Here is a 27,978-nt window from a genome sequence, read left to right on the forward strand (position 1 = left end):
ACACACAACAAAGAATATCCTTAATACCAGTAATATCAGAATAATATAGACACACAACAAAGAATTACCTTAAAACCAGTAATATCAGAATACTATAGACAAACATACAAAGAATTACCTTAAAACCAGTAATATCAGAATACTATAGACACACAACAAAGAATAACCTTAAAACCAGTAATATCAGAATACTATAGACACACAACAAAGAATAACCTTAAAACCAGTAATATCAGAATACTATAGACACACAACAAAGAATAACCTTAAAACCAGTAATATCAGAATACTATAGACAAACATACAAAGAATAACCTTAAAACCAGTAATATCACAATGCTATAGACACACAACAAAGAATAACCTTAAAACCAGTAATATCAGAATACTATAGACACACAACAAAGAATAACCTTAAAACCAGTAATATCAGAATACTATAGACAAACATACAAAGAATAACCTTAAAACCTGTAATATCAGAATACTATAGACACACAACAAATAACCTTAAAACCAGTAATATCAGAATTCTAGAATACTATAGACACACAACAAATAACCTTAAAATCAGTAATATCAGAATACTATAGACACACAACAAAGAATAACCTTACCAGTAATATCAGAATACTATAGACACACGACAAAGAATAACCTTAAAACCAGTAATATCAGAATACTATAGACACACAACAAAGAATAACCTTAAAACCAGTAATATCAGAATACTATAGACACACGACAAAGAATAACCTTAAAACCAGTAATATCAGAATACTATAGACACACAACAACGAATAACTTTAAAACCAGTAATATCAGAATACTAGAATACTATAGACACACAACAAAGAATAACCTTAAAACCAGTAATAGCAGAATACTATAGACACACGACAAAGAATAACCTTAAAACCAGTAATATCAGAATACTGTAGACACACAACAAAGAATAACCTTAAAACCAGTAATATCAGAATACTATAGACACACAACAAAGAATAACCTTAAAACCAGTAATATCAGAATACTAGAATACTATAGACACACAACAAAGAATAACCTTAACACCTGTAATATCAGAATACTATAGACACACAACAAATAACCTTAAAACCAGTAATATCAGAATTCTAGAATACTATAGACACACAACAAATAACCTTAAAACCAGTAATATCAGAATAATATAGACACACAACAAATATCATTAAAACCTGTAATATCATAATACTATAGACACACAACAAAGAATAACCTTAAAACCAGTAATATCAGAATACTATAGACACACAACAAAGAATTACCTTAAAACCAGTAATATCAGAATACTATAGACAAACATACAAAGAATAACCTTAAAACCAGTAATATCAGAATACTATAGACACACAACAAAGAATAACCTTAAAACCAGTAATATCAGAATACTATAGACACACAACAAAGAATAACCTTAAAACCAGTAATATCAGAATACTATAGACAAACATACAAAGAATAACCTTAAAACCAGTAATATCAGAATACTATAGACAAACATACAAAGAATAACCTTAAAACTAGTAATATCAGAATACTATAGACAAACATACAAAGAATAACCTTAAAACCAGTAATATCAGAATAATATAGACACACAACAAAGAATAACCTTAAAACCAGTAATATCAGAATACTATAGACAAACATACAAAGAATAACCTTAAAACCAGTAATATCACAATACTATAGACACACAACAAAGAATAACCTTAAAACCAGTAATATCAGAATACTATAGACACACAACAAAGAATAACCTTAAAACCAGTAATATCAGAATACTATAGACAAACATACAAAGAATAACCTTAAAACCAGTAATATCAGAATACTATAGACAAACATACAAAGAATAACCTTAAAACTAGTAATATCAGAATACTAGAATACTATAGACACACGACAAAGAATAACCTTAAAACCAGTAATATCAGAATACTATAGACACACAACAACGAATAACCTTAAAACCAGTAATATCAGAATACTATAGACACACGACAAAGAATAACCTTACCAGTAATATCACAATACTATAGACAAACATACAAAGAATAACCTTAAAACCAGTAATATCAGAATACTAGAATACTATAGACACACGACAAAGAATAACCTTAAAACCAGTAATATCAGAATACTATAGACACACAACAACGAATAACTTTAAAACCAGTAATATCAGAATACTATAGACACACGACAAAGAATAACCTTAAAACCAGTAATATCAGAATACTATAGACACACAACAACGAATAACCTTAAAACCAGTAATATCAGAATACTATAGACACACAACAAAGAATTACCTTATAACCAGTAATATCAGCGTTACATCTATCAGAGACTGAGTATACGTCTATCCATACATCAAACAGACATGGGGCCGCGGTGGCCGAGTGGTAGGTGTTCCGACACTAGCCCTCCACCTCTGGGCTGCGAGTTCGAAACAGATCCCAGAGGGATCTTGGCGCCCACCATTGAATGATCTTGATAGGTTCCATGTCAGATTGATATTTTCTCTATTTTTCCCTTCCTCTTACTAATCTGTGTTAATTGAGAAACATCCCTCCAGTACTTTTCAAACAAGAGGAACCTATATATGAAATTTGAGAAGGATCCCTTCAGTACTTTCTAAGAAATAGCGATAACAAACTTCAATTGTCAAAATCCAAGATGGATACCTGTCGACCATGCTGTTTTTTGATTGGTCTCAAAATGCAATATGCATAACTAGGCACCAAGGGAAACCTACATATGAAATTTGAGAAAGATCCCTTCAGTACTTTCTGAGAAATAGCGATAACAAACTCCAATTGTCAAAATCCAAGATGGCTGTCTGTCGGCCATGTTGTTATTTTTTTGGTCTCCAAATGCAATATGCACAACAAGGCACCAAGGGGAACATACATATGAAATTTGAGAAAGATCCCTTCAGTACTTTCTGAGAAATAGCGATAACAAACTTCAATTGTCAAAATCCAAGATGGCTGCCTGTCAGCCATGTTGTTTTCTTATTGGTCTCAAAATGCAATATGCATAACTAAGCACCAAGGGGAACCTACATATGAAATTTGAGAAAGATCCCTTTAGTACTTTCTGAGAGATAGCGATAACAAACTCCAATTGTCAAAATCCAAGATGGCTGCCTGTCGGCCATGTTGTTTTCCGATTGCTCTCCAAATGCAATATGCATAACTAGGCACCAAGGGGAACATACATATCAAATTTGAGAAAGATCCCTTCAGTACTTTGAGAAATAGCGATAACAAACTCCAATTGTCAAAATCCAAGATGGCTGCCTGTCGGCCATGTTGTTTCCAGATTGGTCTCAAAATGCAATTTGCATAACTAGGCACCAAGGTGAGCCTACATATGAAATTTGAGAAAGATCCCTTCAGTACTTTCTGAGGATTAGCGATAACAAGAATTGTTTACGGACGGACGGACCACGGACCACGGACGCAGGGCGATTTGAATAGCCCATCAGATGGTGGGCTAAAAATGGCATGTAAACAATACAAATGAACATGTTTCCAAAATAGCGGCCAATCAAGTGAAAATGAGACGCTATTTTTGCTGTTTTTATAATTTATCTGGTATGTTGAGTCGAGGGTATTTGTTTTCTATAAAATTGTTTTCGCCTATACCCAATAAACATTTTTGAAACGTAACACTAAAGAAAACCTTTAAATAGATATGTAAACGAAGGTTGTAATCAATTGATATATTTTTAACCCTTGATCAACCAACGTTAAAGATGTGCGCACCTACTTCTAATCTTTCTACCTTATAGCGATACTCAGTTCCACACGGATACAAAGGGATTTAAAGTCGGTTTGTCGCCTCGCAATAATTATAATAAGACGCAATTACTGCTACGTACAATACACGCCTCTGGTCACCTAGTGGAGTGAACGACTTGTGCTTTTATTGCGAGATCTTTCTTTTACTAGAAAGATATATATATATATATTAACAATAATAGTGTGTAGAGTGGGTTATATGTATACCATTTATGTATCTAAATGTAATCGACATGCAGTGTAAAACATTATACATTCAAGGATAATGAATTACATTATACAATTATTCATGTCATGCGAAGTCTTTTCCTAGTTTATGAGCCTGGTCTGAACAATATTCACCTGTTAATGTTTTTAACCGGAGCATTCCTCAGATATAGATAATGATATCCTCAGTCTACTTCAAAATGACAAATCAACTAGTATAAAGGGGAGGTATTTCTAACGTACATTGAAAGGTTATTACCTTTTTTGTAAAACTCTCAGGGAAAGACATCGATTTTTTTATATACAATTTACATACAAAATATTGTATTGGATCATATATATAAAATATCATTTTGCTGGAATCACAAAATATTGTATTGGATGTCAATATCATTTTGCTGTAATCAAAACATAATTTCTTGGCCAAGAGCGCAAGGCCGTTGTTAGGGTAGGGGAACTAACTCTTACAATTAATACACTTTGCCGGAAAGGCCCGAAAATGTCCGATTGGATCGAAGTCTATTTATAACTTCCGGGGGAAAAGAATAAAATCCCCTGATTTTCTACTTTCGTTTTAGAAGCACTAGTTGTAATGCTGAAATCAAGGCTATAGATCATATTTGTCAATATTCATTAGGTAAGTAAGTAGGTCTTTTAAGACATAAACTGTTCAAATATACATTTATGCTGGTTTATATCCCGTTCAATGAGAACAGCACGAGTTTTCTTCAGTAGCACCTGGGCAACATGTTTCTACTTGGTGGTTATACAACAGTTTGTAAATACTGAAGTACTGGCGAAGTTGTGGTTGAAGTATTATTTCAGATCTGAAGTCGATAACATTTTTTCTTATTTTGAGCATCTTACGTTATCTGTTTAACGTGTAGTTATTATAAAGATGATTGAAATTAAAATATGCAATTGAAGTCGCTCCACGACGTACAGTTGAGTGTAATCTTACCTTTACACCTAGTGCACTCATTTAAAATACGGGTAAACTAGTAGTGCACTACACCCTAAAAGGTGATGAACAGCAAAACCCCCATAAAGGTAATGGGCAGTACCCAGGCTACCTGTGATTTTTACCTGTACTGTATATATATATTAGTCTATCTAGCACTTATATTCAAAGAGTTATTACAGGTAAAAAGGTTTTGGAAGTTTAGTATGATGTTATATTTCAACCTTTCTATTCTTGTTAATTATACATATATATATATATATCCACTGTAACTAAGTTAAGACAGATTTACTTTATAAATCCTTTAACTAAGTTGAATTGTTCAAGCCAAGTCTCATTTATCTTTTGGTACTTTATATTTTGTATTGATTAATCAGTTATATATTTCACATGTTTAATTCCAGTAATTTTGTTTTCATCACATGAAAGTATATGATAAAATATTTGAAAACAATTATCGTTAATTGAACATTTTCAATTTGATACATTTAATTTATATTGTAGTTAAATTTTAGATTAAATTAAGCAGCATATTCATAATTTCATTTTTGATGTGATATTATGCTTATTAAAACCTAATTCAGCCCATAATATATGTTGTACATTCTATGTGTATAGATCCAATGCTTAAAGTCTGAAACTTGAACACATAAAGAAATTAATTAAACATTGATTTAACATGTAAAGAAAGAGATTCTTTGAATGTACTGGTAATAAAGTGATCATAACAGTTCTACATTTCAAAATTTTAAGTTTATAAAAGGTATATGTTACTTTTAATATACCTTCCATTTTCCTTTACTGAAATAGTTGAAATTTCTGTACATGTACCCGTGTGCAGGTATCTAATACTTTGAAGATCTAATATATTAGATCTGATTCCATGTACATGTATCAGTTACAGGTAACACAATGAGATAATGGCCTGAGGGAACAATTAATGTCATTTTTGTTATAAAATATACCTATATACTGGCAAACTTGGTGAGGGGGAGGGGGGAGGGCAACAGTTTTAAGGTTATATAACACACATACATGTTCATTTTATCTGGAGCTGTACTTATCATACAACACTTGAATTATACAACACTTGTATTTGTAATTTCATAATTTTCTTCTATAAAGTTACCTGCTAACAAATGTATTATATACACATGTGGATCATGTGGACCTTAAGCCAAAGTTTTTTTTTTACAGTTCACATTTTTTTTTTACAGTTCACGCTAACATGTTTTTTGCAAAATTGTTTAAAAACAAGATTTTGGGATACATTTTGATCAGCTATTGTTTCCCTATTGTAGTAAGAAAATGATTAATTGTTCTTTACCTTAAAATGTATAACTGATGGGGATTTTACCTCTTCTTGTAATTAAAGAAAATCAGCTTATAAACTATATTTATTGAATATCTTTATTGTGAAGAAAAATGTATATAAAAATTAATTATTTTTTGATGATTCGCAAAAAAACCTTTAAATTTTTGAAAAACATCCACAGGTAGATATTATATATGGGTCGTGTTAGATGATAATTACATAATTACAGGTAGGTAATTGGCAGAGGAGCCTGGCACAGCATGCTATAAATGGACCCCTGGGGGGAGGGGGGGGGGGGGGTGTAATTGGGGACTTGACAAAACTATAGCCAGGTGGTAATACAGGCACACCTTAAGACTGATCCTCATCTGATACATATATATAGGTAAGGTGTTATGGAGGTCCATAAGGTGGTGGTGAAGTGGAGTTTGGGCCCTGGGGCCCAGGTGGCCATGACAACAGGCATGCCCTGAGAGTACCAATTATACATACAGGTACATGTACATTTGTACATAACTTGTTTAGTAGATATTATATGTCTCTTACAGAACATAAATGAGAATATAAGAAACTTCTGATTCTTGATTATGTACTATGAAATGATTCCATGGTTGAATTAACAGATATTAGTGAAATAACAATACATTGAATTTAAAAATATTTTTGTCATATAAAAAAATAAATATTAAAATATATGTGCATATACAGTGTACTTGAGAAAAAAAATCTACAGTCATCAAGGCCTAAGGTAGAATTAATCCTTAATATAAAATGTATATTAATTACATCTAAAAAAAATAAATGAAAAGCATCAACATTTTGAAATCAGGAAGATAAACCTTAATTTTACACTATAATGAAATCTTTTTAAAAATTAATGATAAAAAAACCACTTCAAATCCAATTGATAGAGTTTTAATTCCTCTTGTGCAATATATCATAGAAGAACCGCAGCCAATTTTATTTTCAGTTAATTTTAGATAAAATTTTATCAACATTTAAATATACCTGGTAAAGTCAGGATGACAGATACAGAGACCTATATACTAGTATATATAGGTCTCTGACAGATATAAGGCAGTCAATTTACACAGGTCTGTATATAACAAGAGTGTAGGACAAAAGGTCCTTGGTTCAATGTCAGTGTAGCATTATATGTCTGTGGTTAAACATCATAATTTATTTTTTCAAACTTTATATTATTAAGTAAGCTAAAAATTTCAGGAAAACTCTCCATGATGAACAAATTGTTACTGATTACACATAATTTTTGACTTCCTAATATACTGCAAATATTGATAATCAAAGAAATGCCTACAAAAGCAATAAACATTTGATCCCTATTTGCAGTGTCTCAAATTATAATATAATAAGTACCTAACCAAACATATTGCTCTGCGTTGTAATAAGTTTAATTTTAGGAATGATTAAAATCAAAGAAACAATGAATTAATTTTTTAAGCCATTAATGATATATTTCTTTCCGGGAGAATACAACATCAATGAAAAACCTACCAAACACCTGTGTAACAGCTTATTGTTTATGTAACAGTAACATCAATGAAAAACCTACCAAACACCTGTGTAACAGCTTATTTTTTATGTAACAGTTCCCTGCCTCATATAACAACTACAGGTACCTATTACCTGTTTAGGGGGATTTGTGGTCACACCTGACTGAACGTAGTGCACTACTAGTTTACCTGTAGCTTAAATGTAGTGCACTACTAGTTTAAATGTTACAGTGCACTAGGAGTGTACTAGGGTGTAAAGGTTAGCTTACACTAAACTGTATCTATAAGTTATGGACATAATTTCTGATATGGTATGCATTATTTTGTTAAACAAATTTTACTTTTATGCACGGCAGCTGTATTGGTGTTTTAATAAATGTAGGTATGTATGGAATGTGTGGAATGTGTGGAATGCCCGTAAGTGTACAAATCTATTGCTGGCTGTGTTAAATATCGAAGCTGTTTTTTACTTTAATCAAGAGCAATCAATTGAGATCTTATTTTACCTCATACAATGTATGTGTCAGCTGTAAAGACTTGGGGCCTCCGTGGCCGAGTGGTTAAGTTGTACCGACACTTTAACACTAGCCCTCCACCTCTGGGTTACGAGTTCGAAACCTACTTGGGGCATTTGCCAGGTACTGACCGTAGGCCGGTGGTTCTCCACCTCCAAAACCTGGCACGTCCTTAAATGACCCTGGCTGTTAATAGGACGTTAAACAAAAACAAACCAAACCAAGTAAAGACTTGTGTTATAAACATGTATAAAAGAAATGGGTGTACATTTGTAGCGGAACTGGACTGGGGTCGATCATCGGCAACCTGGCAGCTCAGTTGATAGAGCGTCCATCTAGTGTTCAGAGGTCCCGTGTTTGAACCCCGGTCTGGCCGTGCATTTTTCCACTCCTACTACATTTGGTGCCTACAGTGACCAAACCTTGTTTAAAGTTAGGTGAATACTTGACAAGGGAATACCCAAACCTGGGTTGTGAGTTGTGAAGTATTCGGGGTTGAAAACTTAAAAAGGGAGGGAAGAGTGTAGAAGAACTGGACTGGGACAATCATCAGTTACCAGGTAGCACAGTTGGTAGAGCATCTGGCTAGTGTTCGGAGGTCCCGGGTTCGAACCCCAGTCTGGTCGTGCATTTTTCCACTCCTACTACACATTAATACTGTCAGAGCTGCACAGTCACTCACTAGCCTGAGCATGCTTCCTTGACTTGGGAAGTAGAGCCTCACTTTCCTTTTACACCTTGTTCAGTATTACGTACCCACAGAACCCATGAGAGAGTTCATATACATGTGTATGACCCTAATCAATTATAGACCCACAGTGCAGAGTTTTGCTTTCGTAAGCAAGGAATAAATCATATTATTTGTTCAGCAAAATTATAGATTGGGTTTGAAGGTCCAAGGATGCCAGCCAGTTGTATATCCATTTCCTGAATAAGAACTTAAATTTCGCTTAACCATGCATAATGTAAACATGACTTTGATTTACTGCTAGATGGATGAGCTGGCATAGAAAATGGAAGCAAAACACATTGAGGAATTGCGAAAAAATTTTCGGTTCATCGTCAACAATGTTGGAGATGCTGAAGCTCTTTGCGATGAACTGGTAGCGCTGGGAGTTTTTGATGAAAATTATGTGGACAAAATCTTGGTAAGTTTTGGTTTTATTGTTTTTTTTATATTTTCAATGATTGACTGACATTTTTGTGATGTCTGCTATGGCAGCAATATGTCCTAAATGCAAGTGGCATATATGTGTATGTGTATAACATAGTAACACAAATGACAAAAGATGACAATTTTTGACTCCCTTGATATTAATGTCCTTCTTTCTCATTTGTCATGTGTTATATATCTATATATATTAACACCATATTATGTATCATATATGCAATATGTGTTGTTGATACGAAGGTAAAGTTTTGAATTTCCTGTCGTACTTGTGTGTGTTGAATGTATATATATTTATAACATGGTAAAATCCAGGTATTGGATCATGTCATCTACACATCAGAATCTGAATGTATACTCATTGCATTTTTTACCTTATACAACTTTGTTTGTTTGCATATACAATATGATTAATATCCAAAATAAATATAATTATTCTTTATCACTTTCAAAATTAGTTTATTGCTTTAAAATTGAGTAAAAATGTCGATATTCATGTCGCGCACAAATCTCCCTTATTTTAGGCAAAACTCCCTTAAAATAATCATCAATCTCCCTTATTGGTCTCCTGAAAGTATGGCATGTATGTACATGGAAATGATAATTTGTCACTATGATCATGTCAGGGTGTCAGGCCGACCATCACTGCGCCATTGAAACTTTCATTTTTAAGAATGTAGATGTGGGCAGTGGTATAATCTATGGGTAATTCTGGCAAGGCGATTATAATTAGGTGCCGTAGATCATGAGTTTGAGGCCCTGCAGTCAGGGCATGAGTTACAAGATTATCTTCCTTTGTCATTTGTATTACTATGTTATATATAAAATTATATAACATGTTTTCTCAATATCTATTGAAATAGTGTTTAATACCGTAGACTGTACATGTTAAAATGTTGTCAAACTGTCTAGTGCTGTAAGATACACAGCACACAAAAAGGTTGTATAAACAATTGTATGTGGACATTATAATGCTCATCATGTTTTAAAGACATAATTTTATTTTAGAATATTTTTTTTTTGATCAGTTGAAACAGCCAGCACCAAAGGAGCAGACAAAAGAACTTTTGTACCTGTTGAAATTTAAAGGTCCACAAGCTTACGGAAAATTTATTGCTGCACTGGAGAGCAGTGGTAATAAACATGTGGTAGAAAAACTCATGAAGCCAGATATTAGACCGGAGCCAGTACATCTTCCAATACAACCACCTGACGCTCCGCCATGTCAGGCACCGCCGCCTCAGGCCCTGCCGCCTCAGGGACCATCATCTCAGACTCAGTCAATCCAGGTCCAGCCAACATCAGTCCAGCCTTCTGGGAGTGAAGAAGCTTGTAAGCATGTTAGAGAAATCTGTTTTGAAGGAAAACTTCATTTGGCCTTTTTTGATATATAGAATTCCTTGCAAGACTTTTCCCCATGTAATCTTAATTACTATACAATTTTGTGAGTACTACTCCTACCCACACCCACCCTACTTCCTGGAAAATGATAGATTAGCTATATTGTCACACAGGTATGAACATGCAATGCAATGTTGCTTGTTTCTGAATTGTTTACAGCTATGTGAATATACCAAATATAATGAAAACAGGAGACCTATTACAATTTAATACTTTTACACAGTTGTCGGATTGTAAAACATTACATATGTTATGTTCACATGATATATTACACAGTAATGTGTGTGCCAATGTACAGGGCATATGCATGTAAAGTATTTACATGATGTTGTGGATACCCTAGTCTGTATTACATGTACATATTACATTGAAGACGAATTTCATTTTATTATTAAATGTGAATTTCATTTAGACCTAAGAAAACGTTTTATTAAGAAATATTATTATAATAAACCTAGTATGTACAAATTTATTCAACTTCTAGAAACAGTTAACAAAAAAGATCTTTCAAATTTAGCAAAATATATTAAATACAGTAATAAACAAAGAACAGATTTTTTATTAGTATAAAAAAATGTCCTTCTACACTCTACCTGTTGTACAATGTATGTGTTAGTCCGGTTGTGTGTGTGTATGCGAGTGTGTGGTTTTGTATTGTATCATTTCTGTACATGTATATATTTGTTGAACCGATGAGCCGTAAGGCTCAAGGAAATAAAGAACTTGAACATGTATCTAACTTTTGACAAAGCCAGAGGACAGATATGTTTTCTTTGGCCCGCATTATGATCAATACCTAAAAGAAATGACATCTATTACATTGACCTGTGGTGTCATTCCTCCTGACATCGGACTGGTGTCTTGTTTATATAGAAATAGATTAAAATTATCATGGGTCCATTGAAGATCAGTACATTTTACCAATTTCAGCTTACTGTTTAAAGTTGATTTTAAGCCCCTTTTATTGACTATCTTCAAATGATGGACTGTTTAATCACCCTTTGTTCCCTGTCTGCTGTCCATTTTAGAAGAATTCCAGTAATTGTTTCTTGAGAGCTACTAAAACAGAAAGGATCTGTCTGAAATAAAATAGTTATGTTCTTCCTGGTCCCTTAACTTGTAATTTTGAGACTGATCAGAAAAACAAAATTGGCTGACAGGTAGCCATCTTGGATTTTGAAAGTTGAACTTTAGTCAAATGCCACTTCTCAGAAAGTCCAAGAGGGATCTTTCTCATTCTATAGATTTCCTTTCATTCCTACATTGTAGTTGTGGATTTTAATAAGTCAACAAGATGGCCAACAGGTAGCCATCTTGGATATCGACTCTGTAGATTGTTATCATTAATTATTGTTAAGGTTTTCAAATATTGAATTTACTGTTGAAAATTGCTTGTACAACATATAATAATGAGGAAAAAAAGAACAAGTGGAACTTATATAAAATGGATATATACCACCTAATTATGCCAATATGGGCATTAAAATCCCTTCAGTATCGCATTAATTAAATATTGATCAATATCACTTTGTATTTGTGGACCATTTTGACACAGACAATACAATTTTAATGTTAATAATTTGTAAGGACATGTAATGTTTAGATTATTCTGATTCCCAACTTACAGTTGATAATTGGCCTTTGATGACATGCAAGGAAAGAAAATGTTTGGAGCAGGAGAAAATGCAACTGTTGTCTGATGAAATGGTAACTATTCTATATGTCTCCCACTGTTTGTTATATTACTTTAAAAATAGCTCTAAGATTTGGATAGATCTTCACATGTATGTTTGTGATTGGTAATACTTGGCTGATGCTAGATAATACCATATGTCGCACAATGTTAGGTAAGATATCATGTATATATACAGGTAAGATATCATGTATATACACAGGTAAGATTTCATGTATCTATACAGGTAAGATATCATGTATATATACAGGTAAGATATCATGTAATTATACAGGTAAGATATCATGTATCTATACAGGTAAGATATCATATATATATACAGGTAAGATATCATGTACCTATACAGGTAAGATATCATGTATCTATACAGGTAAGATATCATGTACCTATACAGGTAAGATATCATGTATCTATACAGGTAAGATATCATGTATATATACAGGTAAGATGTCATGTATCTATACAGGTAAGATATCATGTACCTATACAGGTAAGATATCTTGTACCTATACAGGTAAGATATCATGTACCTATACAGGTAAGATATCATGTATCTATACAGGTAAGATATCATGTATATATACATGTAAGATATCATGTATCTATACAGGTAAGATATCATGTATATATACAGGTAAGATATCATGTATATATACAGGTAAGATATCATGTATATACACAGGTAAGATATCATGTATATATACAGGTAAGATATCATGTATATATACAGGTAAGATATCATGTATATATACAGGTAAGATATCATGTATATACACAGGTAAGATATCATGTATATATACAGGTAAGATATCATGTATATACACAGGTAAGATATCATGTATATATACAGGTAAGATATCATGTATATATACAGGTAAGATATCATTTATATACACAGGTAAGATATCATGTACATATACAGGTAAGATATCATGTACCTATACAGGTAAGATATCATGTACCTATACAGGTAAGATATCATGTACCTATACAGGTAAGATATCATGTATATATACAGGTAAGATATCATTTATATACACAGGTAAGATATCATGTACATATACAGGTAAGATATCATGTATATACACAGGTAAGATATCATGTATATACACAGGTAAGATATCATGTATATACACAGGTAAGATATCATGTATATACACAGGTAAGATATCATGTATATACACAGGTAAGATATCATGTATATACACAGGTAAGATATCATGTATATATACAGGTAAGATATCATGTATATATACAGGTAAGATATCATGTATATATACAGGTAAGATATCATGTATATACACAGGTAAGATATCATGTATATATACAGGTAAGATATCATGTATCTATACAGGTAAGATATCATGTATCTATACAGGTAAGATATCATGTATCTATACAGGTAAGATATCATGTATATATACAGGTAAGATATGATGTATCTATACAGGTAAGATATGATGTATCTATGCAGGTAAGATATCATGTATATATACAGGTAAGATATCATGTATATATACATGTAAGATATCATGTATCTATACAGGTAAGATATCATGTATATATACAGGTAAGATATCATGTATATATACAGGTAAGATATCATGTATATACACAGGTAAGATATCATGTATATATACAGGTAAGATATCATGTATATATACAGGTAAGATATCATGTATATATACAGGTAAGATATCATGTATATACACAGGTAAGATATCATGTATATATACAGGTAAGATATCATGTATATACACAGGTAAGATATCATGTATATATACAGGTAAGATATCATGTATATATACAGGTAAGATATCATGTATATACACAGGTAAGATATCATGTATATATACAGGTAAGATATCATGTATATATACAGGTAAGATATCATTTATATACACAGGTAAGATATCATGTACATATACAGGTAAGATATCATGTACCTATACAGGTAAGATATCATGTACCTATACAGGTAAGATATCATGTACCTATACAGGTAAGATATCATGTATATATACAGGTAAGATATCATGTATATATACAGGTAAGATATCATGTATATACACAGGTAAGATATCATGTATATACACAGGTAAGATATCATGTATATACACAGGTAAGATATCATGTATATACACAGGTAAGATATCATGTATATACACAGGTAAGATATCATGTATATACACAGGTAAGATATCATGTATATATACAGGTAAGATATCATGTATATATACAGGTAAGATATCATGTATATATACAGGTAAGATATCATGTATATACACAGGTAAGATATCATGTATATATACAGGTAAGATATCATGTATCTATACAGGTAAGATATCATGTATCTATACAGGTAAGATATCATGTATCTATACAGGTAAGATATGATGTATATATACAGGTAAGATATGATGTATCTATACAGGTAAGATATGATGTATCTATACAGGTAAGATATCATGTATATATACAGGTAAGATATCATGTACCTATACAGGTAAGATATCATGTACCTATACAGGTAAGATATCATGTATCTATACAGGTAAGATATCATGTATCTATACAGGTAAGATATCATGTATATATACAGGTAAGATATCATGTATCTATACAGGTAATGATATCATGTATATATACAGGTAAGATATCATGTACCTATACAGGTAAGATATCATGTATATACACAGGTAAGATATCATGTATATATACAGGTAAGATATCATGTATCTATACAGGTAAGATATCATTTACCTATACAGGTAAGATATCCTTTACCTATACAGGTGAGATATAATTTACCTATACAGGTAAGTTATAATGTACCTTTACAGGTAACTTGTTCTAGCTATACAGGTAAGATATGTATACATTGTATATATATCATGGAGTTTAGGACTAAGATACATTTGAACAGCTCCTTTGAAGAACCATTTGGTTTAATACCCTAACTGAATTGTTAAAGTGTTGAGTGTCATTTGGTATGTATGTACAGGGTAGGTAGACTAAGTATTTTGTCCGTCTTAAATATAACTTTTATATTTTGTAGGTTTACAAAATCACAGAGTTTCCTGAGAAAGGTTTTGTGCTCAGATTAAAATGCCGACCACATAGTTACAAGGACATAAGCCATTACTTTGATAACTGTAACACGCACCTCAGTTCTGTTATGAAGTTTTTAGACACCGAAATACAACCTGGGAAATGTACTACACATCTCAATAACAAAACTGCTTCAGTGAGTTAATTTTAATTGGTATAATGTTTTAGATAGAGACTATTGATAAAATAGGTGTTTTACATTTTTATTGGAGAATTTGCTACATATAGAATGGAATAATCAATACAATTTTGTGTAATGCCATAATTCATCTGTCAGTTAAAGATCCAATCCTGAAGCTGCAGGCACAGGGACTTGACAAAAATTTACAAAATAATAAAAACATTCATCAGTATGTATCCATTAAATTAAAAGTAATTGCCTATATTTTTATTTTATTAAAAAAGGAGTTGGAAACAAACATTAGAGACATCATTCAAGCCAATACTCAGAAACTTGAGAATGCTGGATATTTCATGATGTTTTTCCTATCCTTTGGAACTCCAGAGGCTGGATGTGGTCAAGTCTTTGACACAAAAAAAGAATGTGTGAATGTACACAATATGATACAAACCGTGAAGGATTGTGTGGCTCTAAAGGATAAACCAAAGATTTTCATCGTAATCACCATTACTGAAGAAAACAACTCAACAGGTAATGTTGATGATAGGAGTTAGAATGATACTCTGAACTTTTGAGATGGACTTAGCAATTAACAGTACAGAATATATATAGCATATGTACATTATTACAATTGCACAGCACATGATAGCAACTTGTATTCAGACAAGAATATAAAGCTTAATGTAACTTTACCATATTATACCTTATATAAGCCCAAGCTTGGGGATAATTTTTTTTCACAATGAAAAAGATCTTTTTAGAGTGATCATTGATATATTGTTCTATTCTGAATAAATAACAGCCTAGCTAATGGCCAAAAAGGAAGGATATAGAGTTACTTATTCTTTGATTATGCAATGGTTTTCACCTTTGTGACTTTTACGACAGGTAAATTGTTCACTTAGATGTTGAATGGTTGATTTACAAATATTTTTTTAATATTTGTATATGCTATTATCTATCGAACATTATATGTGGTTATAGGGAATATCAATTTCTCATTACAATTTACAAGTTGGTTTTCATATAGAAACAGTTACACTTGTACAGAAGGAATGCTTTGATACAAAACACATTTTCTTACCAGCATTCAAATCATTTTCAGAACCAACAGAAGACAGAACTGTTGCAGATGCTGGCATGGATAATTCCTCTACTAATGAGGACGACCTTTTTGTGTTACACGTAAACCACGGTGAGTTGAAAGGCTGAGTAAATATTTGATGTAGTAGGAAAATCATTAACTATATATAAGGCTCATCAATTGAATGTAAGGCTAATCAGGGTGTGGGATGTGGGGGTGGGGATGAGATGGGGATGGGGTGGGTGGGGGGGGGGGGGGGAGGGGGAGGGGAGGGGAGGGGAGGGGATTGGGTTGAGGGGATTTGGGGATGGGGGTGGGGGCAGTGGAAACACACTCACCTTTCATCTAGGTGACTTGGGGATAGATCAGGGGATAGATTTCCTTATCAGACATCAAAAGGTATTGGGTCACCTGCCTAACCACATAGGTTAACAAAAGGTATCTTTGGTCACTCACACAGGTTAACAACAGGTATCCTTGGTCCCTCACACAGGTTAACAACAGGTATCTTTGGTCCCTCACACAGGTTAAAAACATGTTTCTTTGGTCCCTCACACAGGTTAACAACAGGTATCCTTGGTCCCTCACACAGGTTAACAACACATTTCTTTGGTCCCTCACACAGGTTAACAACAGGTATCTTTGGTCCCTTACATTGAAATATCACTATTGTTGTAAAATAAAAGATGAAGGTTCATATATTCTTAAATCTATGGCCACAGTTATGAATACTTTTATATGAATAAGTAAAACTGTTTCTTGATCACTTTGGTTCACCTGTAAGGGATTGTCTGGTTAAGTGTTGTACTGGTTTTCTGTTGAATATTAGATAAAAAAAGGAAGTGAGATAAAGATACAGTGTTGCTGCAGGTCAAGTTAAGTCTATGCAATGTCTCCATAGCAGCCGACGACACAGAAGAAATTCCCAGTTCTAAGTTCAAACATATAGAAATAGTGTCTGTGAACAGAAATACTTTCTTATGATAAGCTTATTTGAGTGCATGCTTGGGTTTACTACATAGTAGACCAAAACGGGTGATCAATAATCAATTTTGTTGACAAGTATGTGAATGAAAGGTTGTATGTTTACATCAAATTTTCAGGTCAACAAGGACCCTGGATTCAGTGTCAACAACAGATGTGGTTTACTAAGGCATTTTGTGATGTTCTCCAATCACATAGCTACAACCTTCACTTTCTGGAGCTAATCGAGAAGGTAAGTATGAATAGAGTATGGGACAGAGAGGAAACAAGAGTAGGTATGGTGGGTACACAGTTAGGTACACGGACAGGTGACAAGGTAGGTACACAGTAAGGTACACAGACAGGTGACAAGGTAGGTACACAGTAAGGTACATGGACAGGTGACAAGGTAGGTATACAGTAAGGTACAGGGAGAGGTGACAATGTAGGTACACAGTAAGGTACACAGACAGGTGACAAGGTAGGTACACAGTAAGGTACACAGACAGGTGACAATGTAGGTACACAGTAAGGTACACAGACAGGTGACAAGGTAGGTACACAGTAAGGTACACAGACAGGTGACAAGGTAGGTACACAGTTAGGTACACGGACAGGTGACAATGTAGGTACACAGTAAGGTACACAGACAGGTGACAATGTAGGTACACAGTAAGGTACATGGACAGGTGACAAGGTAGGTATACGGTAAGGTACAGGGACAGGTGACAAGGTAGGTACACAGTAAGGTACACAGACAGGTGACAATGTAGGTACACAGTTAGGTACACGGACAGGCGACAATGTAGGTACACAGTAAGGTACACAGACAGGTGACAATGTAGGTACACAGTAAGGTACATGGACAGGTGACAAGGTAGGTATACAGTAAGGTACAGGGACAGGTGACAAGGTAGGTACACAGTAAGGTACAGGGACAGGTGACAAGGTAGGTACACAGTAAGGTACATAGACAAGTGACAATGTAAGTACACAGTAAGGTACACAGACAGGTGACAAGGTAGGTACACAGTAAGGTACACAGACAGGTGACAAGGTAGGTACACAGTAAGGTACACAGACAGGTGACAATGTAGGTACACAGTAAGGTACACAGACAGGTGACAATGTAGGTACACAGTAAGGTACAGGGACAGGTGACAAGGTAGGTACACAGTAAGGTACAGGGACAGGTGACAATGTAGGTACACAGTAAGGTACACAGACAGGTGACAATGTAAGTACACAGTAAGGTACAGGGAGAGGTGACAAGGTAGGTACACAGTAAGGTACACAGACAGGTGACAAGGTAGGTACACAGTAAGGTACACAGACAGGTGACAATGTAGGTACACAGTAAGGTACACAGACAGGTGACAATGTAGGTACACAGTAAGGTACAGGGACAGGTGACAAGGTAGGTACACAGTAAGGTACAGGGACAGGTGACAATGTAGGTACACAGTAAGGTACACAGACAGGTGACAATGTAGGTACACAGTAAGGTACAGGGACAGGTGACAAGGTAGGTACACAGTAAGGTACACAGACAGGTGACAATGTAGGTACACAGTAAGGTACACAGACAGGTGACAATGTAGGTACACAGTAAGGTACAGGGAGAGGTGACAAGGTAGGTATACAGTAAGGTACAGGGACAGGTGACAATGTAGGTACACAGTAAGGTACACAGACAGGTGACAATGTAGGTACACAGTAAGGTACATGGACAGGTGACAAGGTAGGTACACAGTAAGGTACACAGACAGGTGACAAGGTAGGTACACAGTAAGGTACACAGACAGGTGACAATGTAGGTACACAGTAAGGTACACAGACAGGTGACAATGTAGGTACACAGTAAGGTACAGGGATAGGTGACAAGGTAGGTACACAGTAAGGTACACGGACAGGTGACAATGTAGGTACACAGTAAGGTACACAGACAGGTGACAATGTAGGTACACAGTAAGGTACAGGGAGAGGTGACAAGGTAGGTACACAGTAAGGTACACAGACAGGTGACAAGGTAGGTACACAGTAAGGTACATGGACAGGTGACAAGGTAGGTACACAGTAAGGTACACAGACAGGTGACAAGGTAGGTACACAGTAAGGTACAGGGAGAGGTGACAAGGTAGGTACACAGTAAGGTACACAGACAGGTGACAAGGTAGGTACACAGTAAGGTACATGGACAGGTGACAATGTAGGTACACAGTAAGGTACACAGACAGGTGACAATGTAAGTACACAGTAAGGTACACAGACAGGTGACAAGGTAGGTACACAGTAAGGTACAGGGACAGGTGACAAGGTAGGTACACAGTAAGGGACAGGTGGCAATGTAGGTACACAGTAAGGTACACAGACAGGTGACAATGTAGGTACACAGTAAGGTACAGGGACAGGTGACAAGGTAGGTACACAGTAAGGTACAGGGACAGGTGACAATGTAGGTACACAGTAAGGTACACAGACAGGTGACAATGTAGGTACACAGTAAGGTACACAGACAGGTGACAATGTAGGTACACAGTAAGGTACAGGGAGAGGTGACAAGGTAGGTACACAGTAAGGTACACGGACAGGTGACAATGTAGGTACACAGTAAGGTACACAGACAGGTGACAATGTAGGTACACAGTAAGGTACACAGACAGGTGACAAGGTAGGTACACAGTAAGGTACACAGACAGGTGACAAGGTAGGTACACAGTAAGGTACACAGACAGGTGACAATGTAGGTACACAGTAAGGTACACAGACAGGTGACAATGTAGGTACACAGTAAGGTACAGGGACAGGTGACAAGGTAGGTACACAGTAAGGTACAGGGACAGGTGAGAATGTAGGTACACAGTAAGGTACACAGACAGGTGACAATGTAAGTACACAGTAAGGTACAGGGAGAGGTGACAAGGTAGGTACACAGTAAGGTACACAGACAGGTGACAAGGTAGGTACACAGTAAGGTACACAGACAGGTGACAAGGTAGGTACACAGTAAGGTACACAGACAGGTGACAATGTAGGTACACAGTAAGGTACAGGGACAGGTGACAAGGTAGGTACACAGTAAGGTACAGGGACAGGTGACAATGTAGGTACACAGTAAGGTACACAGACAGGTGACAATGTAGGTACACAGTAAGGTACACAGACAGGTGACAAGGTAGGTACACAGTAAGGTACACAGACAGGTGACAATGTAGGTACACAGTAAGGTACACAGACAGGTGACAATGTAGGTACACAGTAAGGTACAGGGAGAGGTGACAATGTAGGTACACAGTAAGGTACACAGACAGGTGACAATGTAGGTACACAGTAAGGTACAGGGACAGGTGACAAGGTAGGTACACAGTAAGGTACAGGGACAGGTGACAATGTAGGTACACAGTAAGGTACACAGACAGGTGACAATGTAGGTACACAGTAAGGTACACAGACAGGTGACAAGGTAGGTACACAGTAAGGTACACAGACAGGTGACAATGTAGGTACACAGTAAGGTACACAGACAGGTGACAATGTAGGTACACAGTAAGGTACAGGGAGAGGTGACAAGGTAGGTATACAGTAAGGTACAGGGACAGGTGACAATGTAGGTACACAGTAAGGTACACAGACAGGTGACAATGTAGGTACACAGTAAGGTACATGGACAGGTGACAAGGTAGGTACACAGTAAGGTACACAGACAGGTGACAAGGTAGGTACACAGTAAGGTACACAGACAGGTGACAATGTAGGTACACAGTAAGGTACACAGACAGGTGACAATGTAGGTACACAGTAAGGTACACAGACAGGTGACAATGTAGGTACACAGTAAGGTACAGGGATAGGTGACAAGGTAGGTACACAGTAAGGTACACGGACAGGTGACAATGTAGGTACACAGTAAGGTACACAGACAGGTGACAATGTAGGTACACAGTAAGGTACAGGGAGAGGTGACAAGGTAGGTACACAGTAAGGTACACAGACAGGTGACAAGGTAGGTACACAGTAAGGTACATGGACAGGTGACAAGGTAGGTACACAGTAAGGTACACAGACAGGTGACAAGGTAGGTACACAGTAAGGTACAGGGAGAGGTGACAATGTAGGTACACAGTAAGGTACACAGACAGGTGACAAGGTAGGTACACAGTAAGGTACATGGACAGGTGACAATGTAGGTACACAGTAAGGTACACAGACAGGTGACAATGTAAGTACACAGTAAGGTACACAGACAGGTGACAAGGTAGGTACACAGTAAGGTACAGGGACAGGTGACAAGGTAGGTACACAGTAAGGGACAGGTGGCAATGTAGGTACACAGTAAGGTACACAGACAGGTGACAATGTAGGTACACAGTAAGGTACAGGGACAGGTGACAAGGTAGGTACACAGTAAGGTACAGGGACAGGTGACAATGTAGGTACACAGTAAGGTACACAGACAGGTGACAATGTAGGTACACAGTAAGGTACACAGACAGGTGACAATGTAGGTACACAGTAAGGTACAGGGAGAGGTGACAAGGTAGGTACACAGTAAGGTACACGGACAGGTGACAATGTAGGTACACAGTAAGGTACACAGACAGGTGACAATGTAGGTACACAGTAAGGTACACAGACAGGTGACAAGGTAGGTACACAGTAAGGTACACAGACAGGTGACAAGGTAGGTACACAGTAAGGTACACAGACAGGTGACAATGTAGGTACACAGTAAGGTACACAGACAGGTGACAATGTAGGTACACAGTAAGGTACAGGGACAGGTGACAAGGTAGGTACACAGTAAGGTACAGGGACAGGTGAGAATGTAGGTACACAGTAAGGTACACAGACAGGTGACAATGTAAGTACACAGTAAGGTACAGGGAGAGGTGACAAGGTAGGTACACAGTAAGGTACACAGACAGGTGACAAGGTAGGTACACAGTAAGGTACACAGACAGGTGACAATGTAGGTACACAGTAAGGTACACAGACAGGTGACAATGTAGGTACACAGTAAGGTACAGGGACAGGTGACAAGGTAGGTACACAGTAAGGTACAGGGACAGGTGACAATGTAGGTACACAGTAAGGTACACAGACAGGTGACAATGTAGGTACACAGTAAGGTACAGGGACAGGTGACAAGGTAGGTACACAGTAAGGTACACAGACAGGTGACAATGTAGGTACACAGTAAGGTACACAGACAGGTGACAATGTAGGTACACAGTAAGGTACAGGGAGAGGTGACAAGGTAGGTATACAGTAAGGTACAGGGACAGGTGACAATGTAGGTACACAGTAAGGTACACAGACAGGTGACAATGTAGGTACACAGTAAGGTACATGGACAGGTGACAAGGTAGGTACACAGTAAGGTACACAGACAGGTGACAAGGTAGGTACACAGTAAGGTACACAGACAGGTGACAATGTAGGTACACAGTAAGGTACACAGACAGGTGACAATGTAGGTACACAGTAAGGTACACAGACAGGTGACAATGTAGGTACACAGTAAGGTACAGGGATAGGTGACAAGGTAGGTACACAGTAAGGTACACGGACAGGTGACAATGTAGGTACACAGTAAGGTACACAGACAGGTGACAATGTAGGTACACAGTAAGGTACAGGGAGAGGTGACAAGGTAGGTACACAGTAAGGTACACAGACAGGTGACAAGGTAGGTACACAGTAAGGTACATGGACAGGTGACAAGGTAGGTACACAGTAAGGTACACAGACAGGTGACAAGGTAGGTACACAGTAAGGTACAGGGAGAGGTGACAATGTAGGTACACAGTAAGATACACAGACAGGTGACAAGGTAGGTACACAGTAAGGTACATGGACAGGTGACAATGTAGGTACACAGTAAGGTACACAGACAGGTGACAATGTAAGTACACAGTAAGGTACACAGACAGGTGACAAGGTAGGTACACAGTAAGGTACAGGGACAGGTGACAAGGTAGGTACACAGTAAGGGACAGGTGACAATGTAGGTACACAGTAAGGTACACAGACAGGTGACAATGTAGGTACACAGTAAGGTACAGGGACAGGTGACAAGGTAGGTACACAGTAAGGTACAGGGACAGGTGACAATGTAGGTACACAGTAAGGTACACAGACAGGTGACAATGTAGGTACACAGTAAGGTACACAGACAGGTGACAATGTAGGTACACAGTAAGGTACAGGGAGAGGTGACAAGGTAGGTACACAGTAAGGTACACGGACAGGTGACAATGTAGGTACACAGTAAGGTACACAGACAGGTGACAATGTAGGTACACAGTAAGGTACAGGGAGAGATGACAAGGTAGGTACACAGTAAGGTACACAGACAGGTGACAAGGTATGTACACAGTAAGGTACATGGACAGGTGCCAAGGTAGGTACACAGTAAGGTACACAGACAGGTGACAAGGTAGGTACACAGTAAGGTACACAGACAGGTGACAAGGTAGGTACACAGTAAGGTACAGGGAGAGGTGACAAGGTAGGTACACAGTAAGGTACACGGACAGGTGACAATGTAGGTACACAGTAAGGTACACAGACAGGTGACAATGTAAGTACACAGTAAGGTACGGGGAGAGGTGACAAGGTAGGTACACAGTAAGGTACATGGAGAAGTGACAATGTAGGTACACAGTAAGGTACAGGAATAGGGGACAATGTTGGTACATCAGAAGAATAATGTATATTGAGGGTCGGGAAATTAGCAAATCAATAAATTATATATTGTTTACAATAAAACTTTATACATATATTGATTTCTATAATCTTTTGTTCCTTTTCATGGTGATAGTTAAGGTATGTTTTTAGTATAACAATATAGAACCTTTAAGTAGCATGAAATATTAAAAATGTACCAGAAAGTATACTGTGGTCCAGAACGAATGATTTTATGGCACACTAAAATGTGCCATGTTAGAGAACAAATGTTTATATACCACACTAAAGTGTACCATGGAACAGAACGAATATTTTTATACCACACAAAAATGTACCATGGTATGGACCGAATATTTGTATACCACACAAAGATGTGCGTGGTATGGAACAAATGTCTATATACCCATCAAAAGTGTACCATGGTAGAGACTATAGAACCAATGTCTGTATACCATACAAAAGTGTACCGTGGTAGAGAACGAATGTCTATATACCCATCAAAAGTGTAACGTGGTAGAGGACAAATGTTTGTATACCATACAAAAGTGTACCGTGGTAGAGAACGAATGTCTATATACCCATCAAAAGTGTACCATGGTAGAGACTATAGAACCAATGTCTGTATACCATACAAAAGTGTAACGTGGTAGAGGACAAATGTTTGTATACCATACAAAAGTGTACCGTGGTAGAGGACGAATGTTTGTATACTTAGTACCATACAAAAGTGTTTCGTGGTCCAGAACGAATATTAGTATACAAACGTCCGTCCGGCATCATCCTGTTCATTTAAACAACTTCTTCTCAATAACCAAGAGGCACAGAGACCTAATATTAGGCATGTAGCATGGTGGGATAAAGGGCTACCAAATTTGTTCGAATGAATTACCTTAACCAACATTCATGGTAACAGGGGTAAATAGGCTTAACTCTATAAACGAATTCTCAATAACCAATAGTCCCAGAGAGTTGATATTTGGTCTGTAGTATGCTTGGGTGAAGGGCAACCAGGTCTGTTCAAATGAAGGACATTAACCTGAATTTAAGGGCACATGAGTCGAATAGGCTAAACTCTTTAAACGACCTCTTCTCAATCACCAAGAGGCCCAGGGACTTCATATTTGGTCTTTAGCATGCTAGAGTGAAGAGTTACCAAGTTTGTTCAAATGAATAACCTTGACTTGCATTCAAGGTCACAGGGGTCGAATAAGCTGGAATGTTAAACTGACTTCTTCTCAATAACTAAGAGGCCCAGGAAGTTGATATTAGATCTGCAGCATATGAATGACATTGACCTATACATTCAAGGACACGGGGGTCGAACAGGCTAAACTATATAAACGACTTCTTCTCAATAACCAAGAGGTTCAAGAAGTTGATATTAGGTCTGTAGCATGCTGAGGTGAAGGGCTATCATGTTTTTCAAATGAATAACCTTGACCTACATTCAAGGTCACAGTGGTCTAATAGACTAAAATCTTTGAACGACTTCTTCTCAATAACCAAGATGCACAAGGGACTTAATATTGGATCTGTAGTATGCTTGGGTAAAGGGCTACCAATTTTTTTTTTCAAATGAATGACCATGACCATAATTTTAATATTGAAAGAGTTGAATTGGCCAAAATAGTTCAGATACACCTTCTCAAATAACTGTGAGAGACCCTGAGCTCTTAAATATCTCTCTGATACACTTGTTCTTGGTCATGTTTTTGCATAAAATTGATCACTGGATAGCAGGTGAAAAGCCGCAAGGCCGTAAGAGCGGACGTAAAACCCGTTAAATAATTAAAAGCAGGGCAAGTGATTCGGGCCAATTGGGCCATGTGTTACCTTGCATTGACAACAAAAAGAACATGTAAAAATATGATGAGTTGATTAAATGTCTTGTATTTGTAGGTGAATAAGCTAATGAGCAATGCTATAGTGAACAAAGAGAACAAGACACGGGGGCATGTTGGAGAGGTCAAAGTTGTACAAAAAGACACCCGGAAAAAGTTATATTTCTTACCTGGAATCACTGGGGCTCGACAGGCAACAAGCTGATGTGGACGGTTTTGTTGGATCACAAGGACAGTGTTCTAAGTAAAGGTCAGGGGAATTTCTGTTACTCAATCTGAATATCGGACAAAACAGTCGGCCCAGTATCGTAATGAGACTTCCAAATATGATGACAATTGGAAAGTATAAGAAAAATGGCTAAAGGAAAGTTAGCTGCGATTCTCCTGATGAGAAATATTACTGAGAAATCTTTCCTTAAATAAATGACATTCAAGTGATTTCTTTGGATGGAGGGGCCTTAAAGGAGATAAATAGGTAATTTGTTGTTTACACAAAATGTTATCCGCGGAGTTTCTCCGATATGATAAAAATCAAAATCGGTCATAACGATTAAATATATAGTCCGTCTCTAAAGTAGTTACACAAAATTAAATATTTACGCAAAAATTACTAATGTGAATTTGATTGTTACAATGTATTCATTTTTTCTTTGAAACCGCAGTTCAGCATAAAAGCTCTATACACACAAACAAACATTTTGTGACTGCTAATGTTTACTACTGCATAAGTGATATGGTTGATAACATGCTGGTTGTTTTCAGCAATTATCGTTTTTAGTTTGCCAAAAACCTTCCAACATATTCATTACAGTTCATTGTGAATCTAATGTTAGCACATTTTCTACTCCCTTGACCATTATCATGTCAATCACATGATCTTTGTCAATGCTAATTTTGTGTTTGGCTCATTTCACAAAAATATCAATGTTATGTTTTTATCTATTTTTTGCTGTATGTTTAGATTGAAAATGTTAGATGTTGAGAAATTGATATAAAAACTTTATTTCGTCTCCAGTGGATTACCAAATAACTTTGAAGTCAATGTTGAATGATTCTGAAAGAGTGATTTCTCTTGGAGAAGAATGTCAGAATTAGGTGAATTTTTAGAATAACATGTATCAAAATTTGATGTTTGCTTTGCAATGTGCCAATATTTACCCTCGTCTATAACGTATACAGGTTTTGTCCAATAACGTATACAGGTTTTGTCCATACTATGTGCCTATGAAATTGGAGGGCTTATTCTTTGCTGAAATTTCAGTGAAGTTTGGACTCTGCATTAAAAAAACTTGTGAGACATATGATTAATTATTAAACGTGAACTTTAACACCAGTCCTAATATTGTCATTTTCAAGATTTATGTAATTTACATCATTATGATTCATTTTTGATTATTTTTTATTTGAAGATTGATGTTCACGCTACAGCGTTTTAGCGTCAGAGGTATAGCTCCGCCAACCCGGATAGATTGTCAGGTTGAGAATTTCCTCAGATATCATAAAAAATAATTAATTCGCCAAAACAATTTAAGACATT

At 36.2% G+C, this 27,978-nt stretch overlaps 1 protein-coding gene across 1 annotated transcript; it reads left to right on the forward strand.

Moving 5' to 3' along the window:
• The first annotated feature begins 4,589 nt into the window (after positions 1-4,589).
• On the forward strand, positions 4,590-27,769 carry LOC117336099. Its single transcript, XM_033896479.1, has 9 exons — positions 4,590-4,701; positions 9,362-9,517; positions 10,566-10,869; positions 12,566-12,645; positions 15,690-15,878; positions 16,148-16,394; positions 16,969-17,058; positions 18,051-18,163; positions 26,500-27,769. The coding sequence occupies exons 2-9, from the start codon at positions 9,383-9,385 to the stop codon at positions 26,644-26,646; spliced, it is 1,305 nt and encodes a 434-aa protein (XP_033752370.1). The 5' UTR covers positions 4,590-4,701; positions 9,362-9,382; the 3' UTR covers positions 26,647-27,769.
• Positions 27,770-27,978: the final 209 nt, after the last annotated feature.

The sequence above is a fragment of the Pecten maximus genome, chromosome 10 (assembly GCF_902652985.1).
Source record: "Pecten maximus chromosome 10, xPecMax1.1, whole genome shotgun sequence".
NCBI classification, from domain to species: Eukaryota; Metazoa; Mollusca; class Bivalvia; order Pectinida; family Pectinidae; genus Pecten; species Pecten maximus.

What these genes read in the sequence shown, in the direction of transcription:
- LOC117336099 (XM_033896479.1), top strand. Translation starts at nt 9,383, where the DNA reads ATGGAAGCAAAACACATTGAGGAATTGCGAAAAAATTTTCGGTTCATC. An exon ending in TCAATAACAAAACTGCTTCA is followed by an intron (nt 15,879 to 16,147) that starts GTGAGTTAATTT and finishes TTATTAAAAAAG; the next exon opens with GAGTTGGAAACAAACATTAG. An exon ending in TGAAGAAAACAACTCAACAG is followed by an intron (nt 16,395 to 16,968) that starts GTAATGTTGATG and finishes AATCATTTTCAG; the next exon opens with AACCAACAGAAGACAGAACT.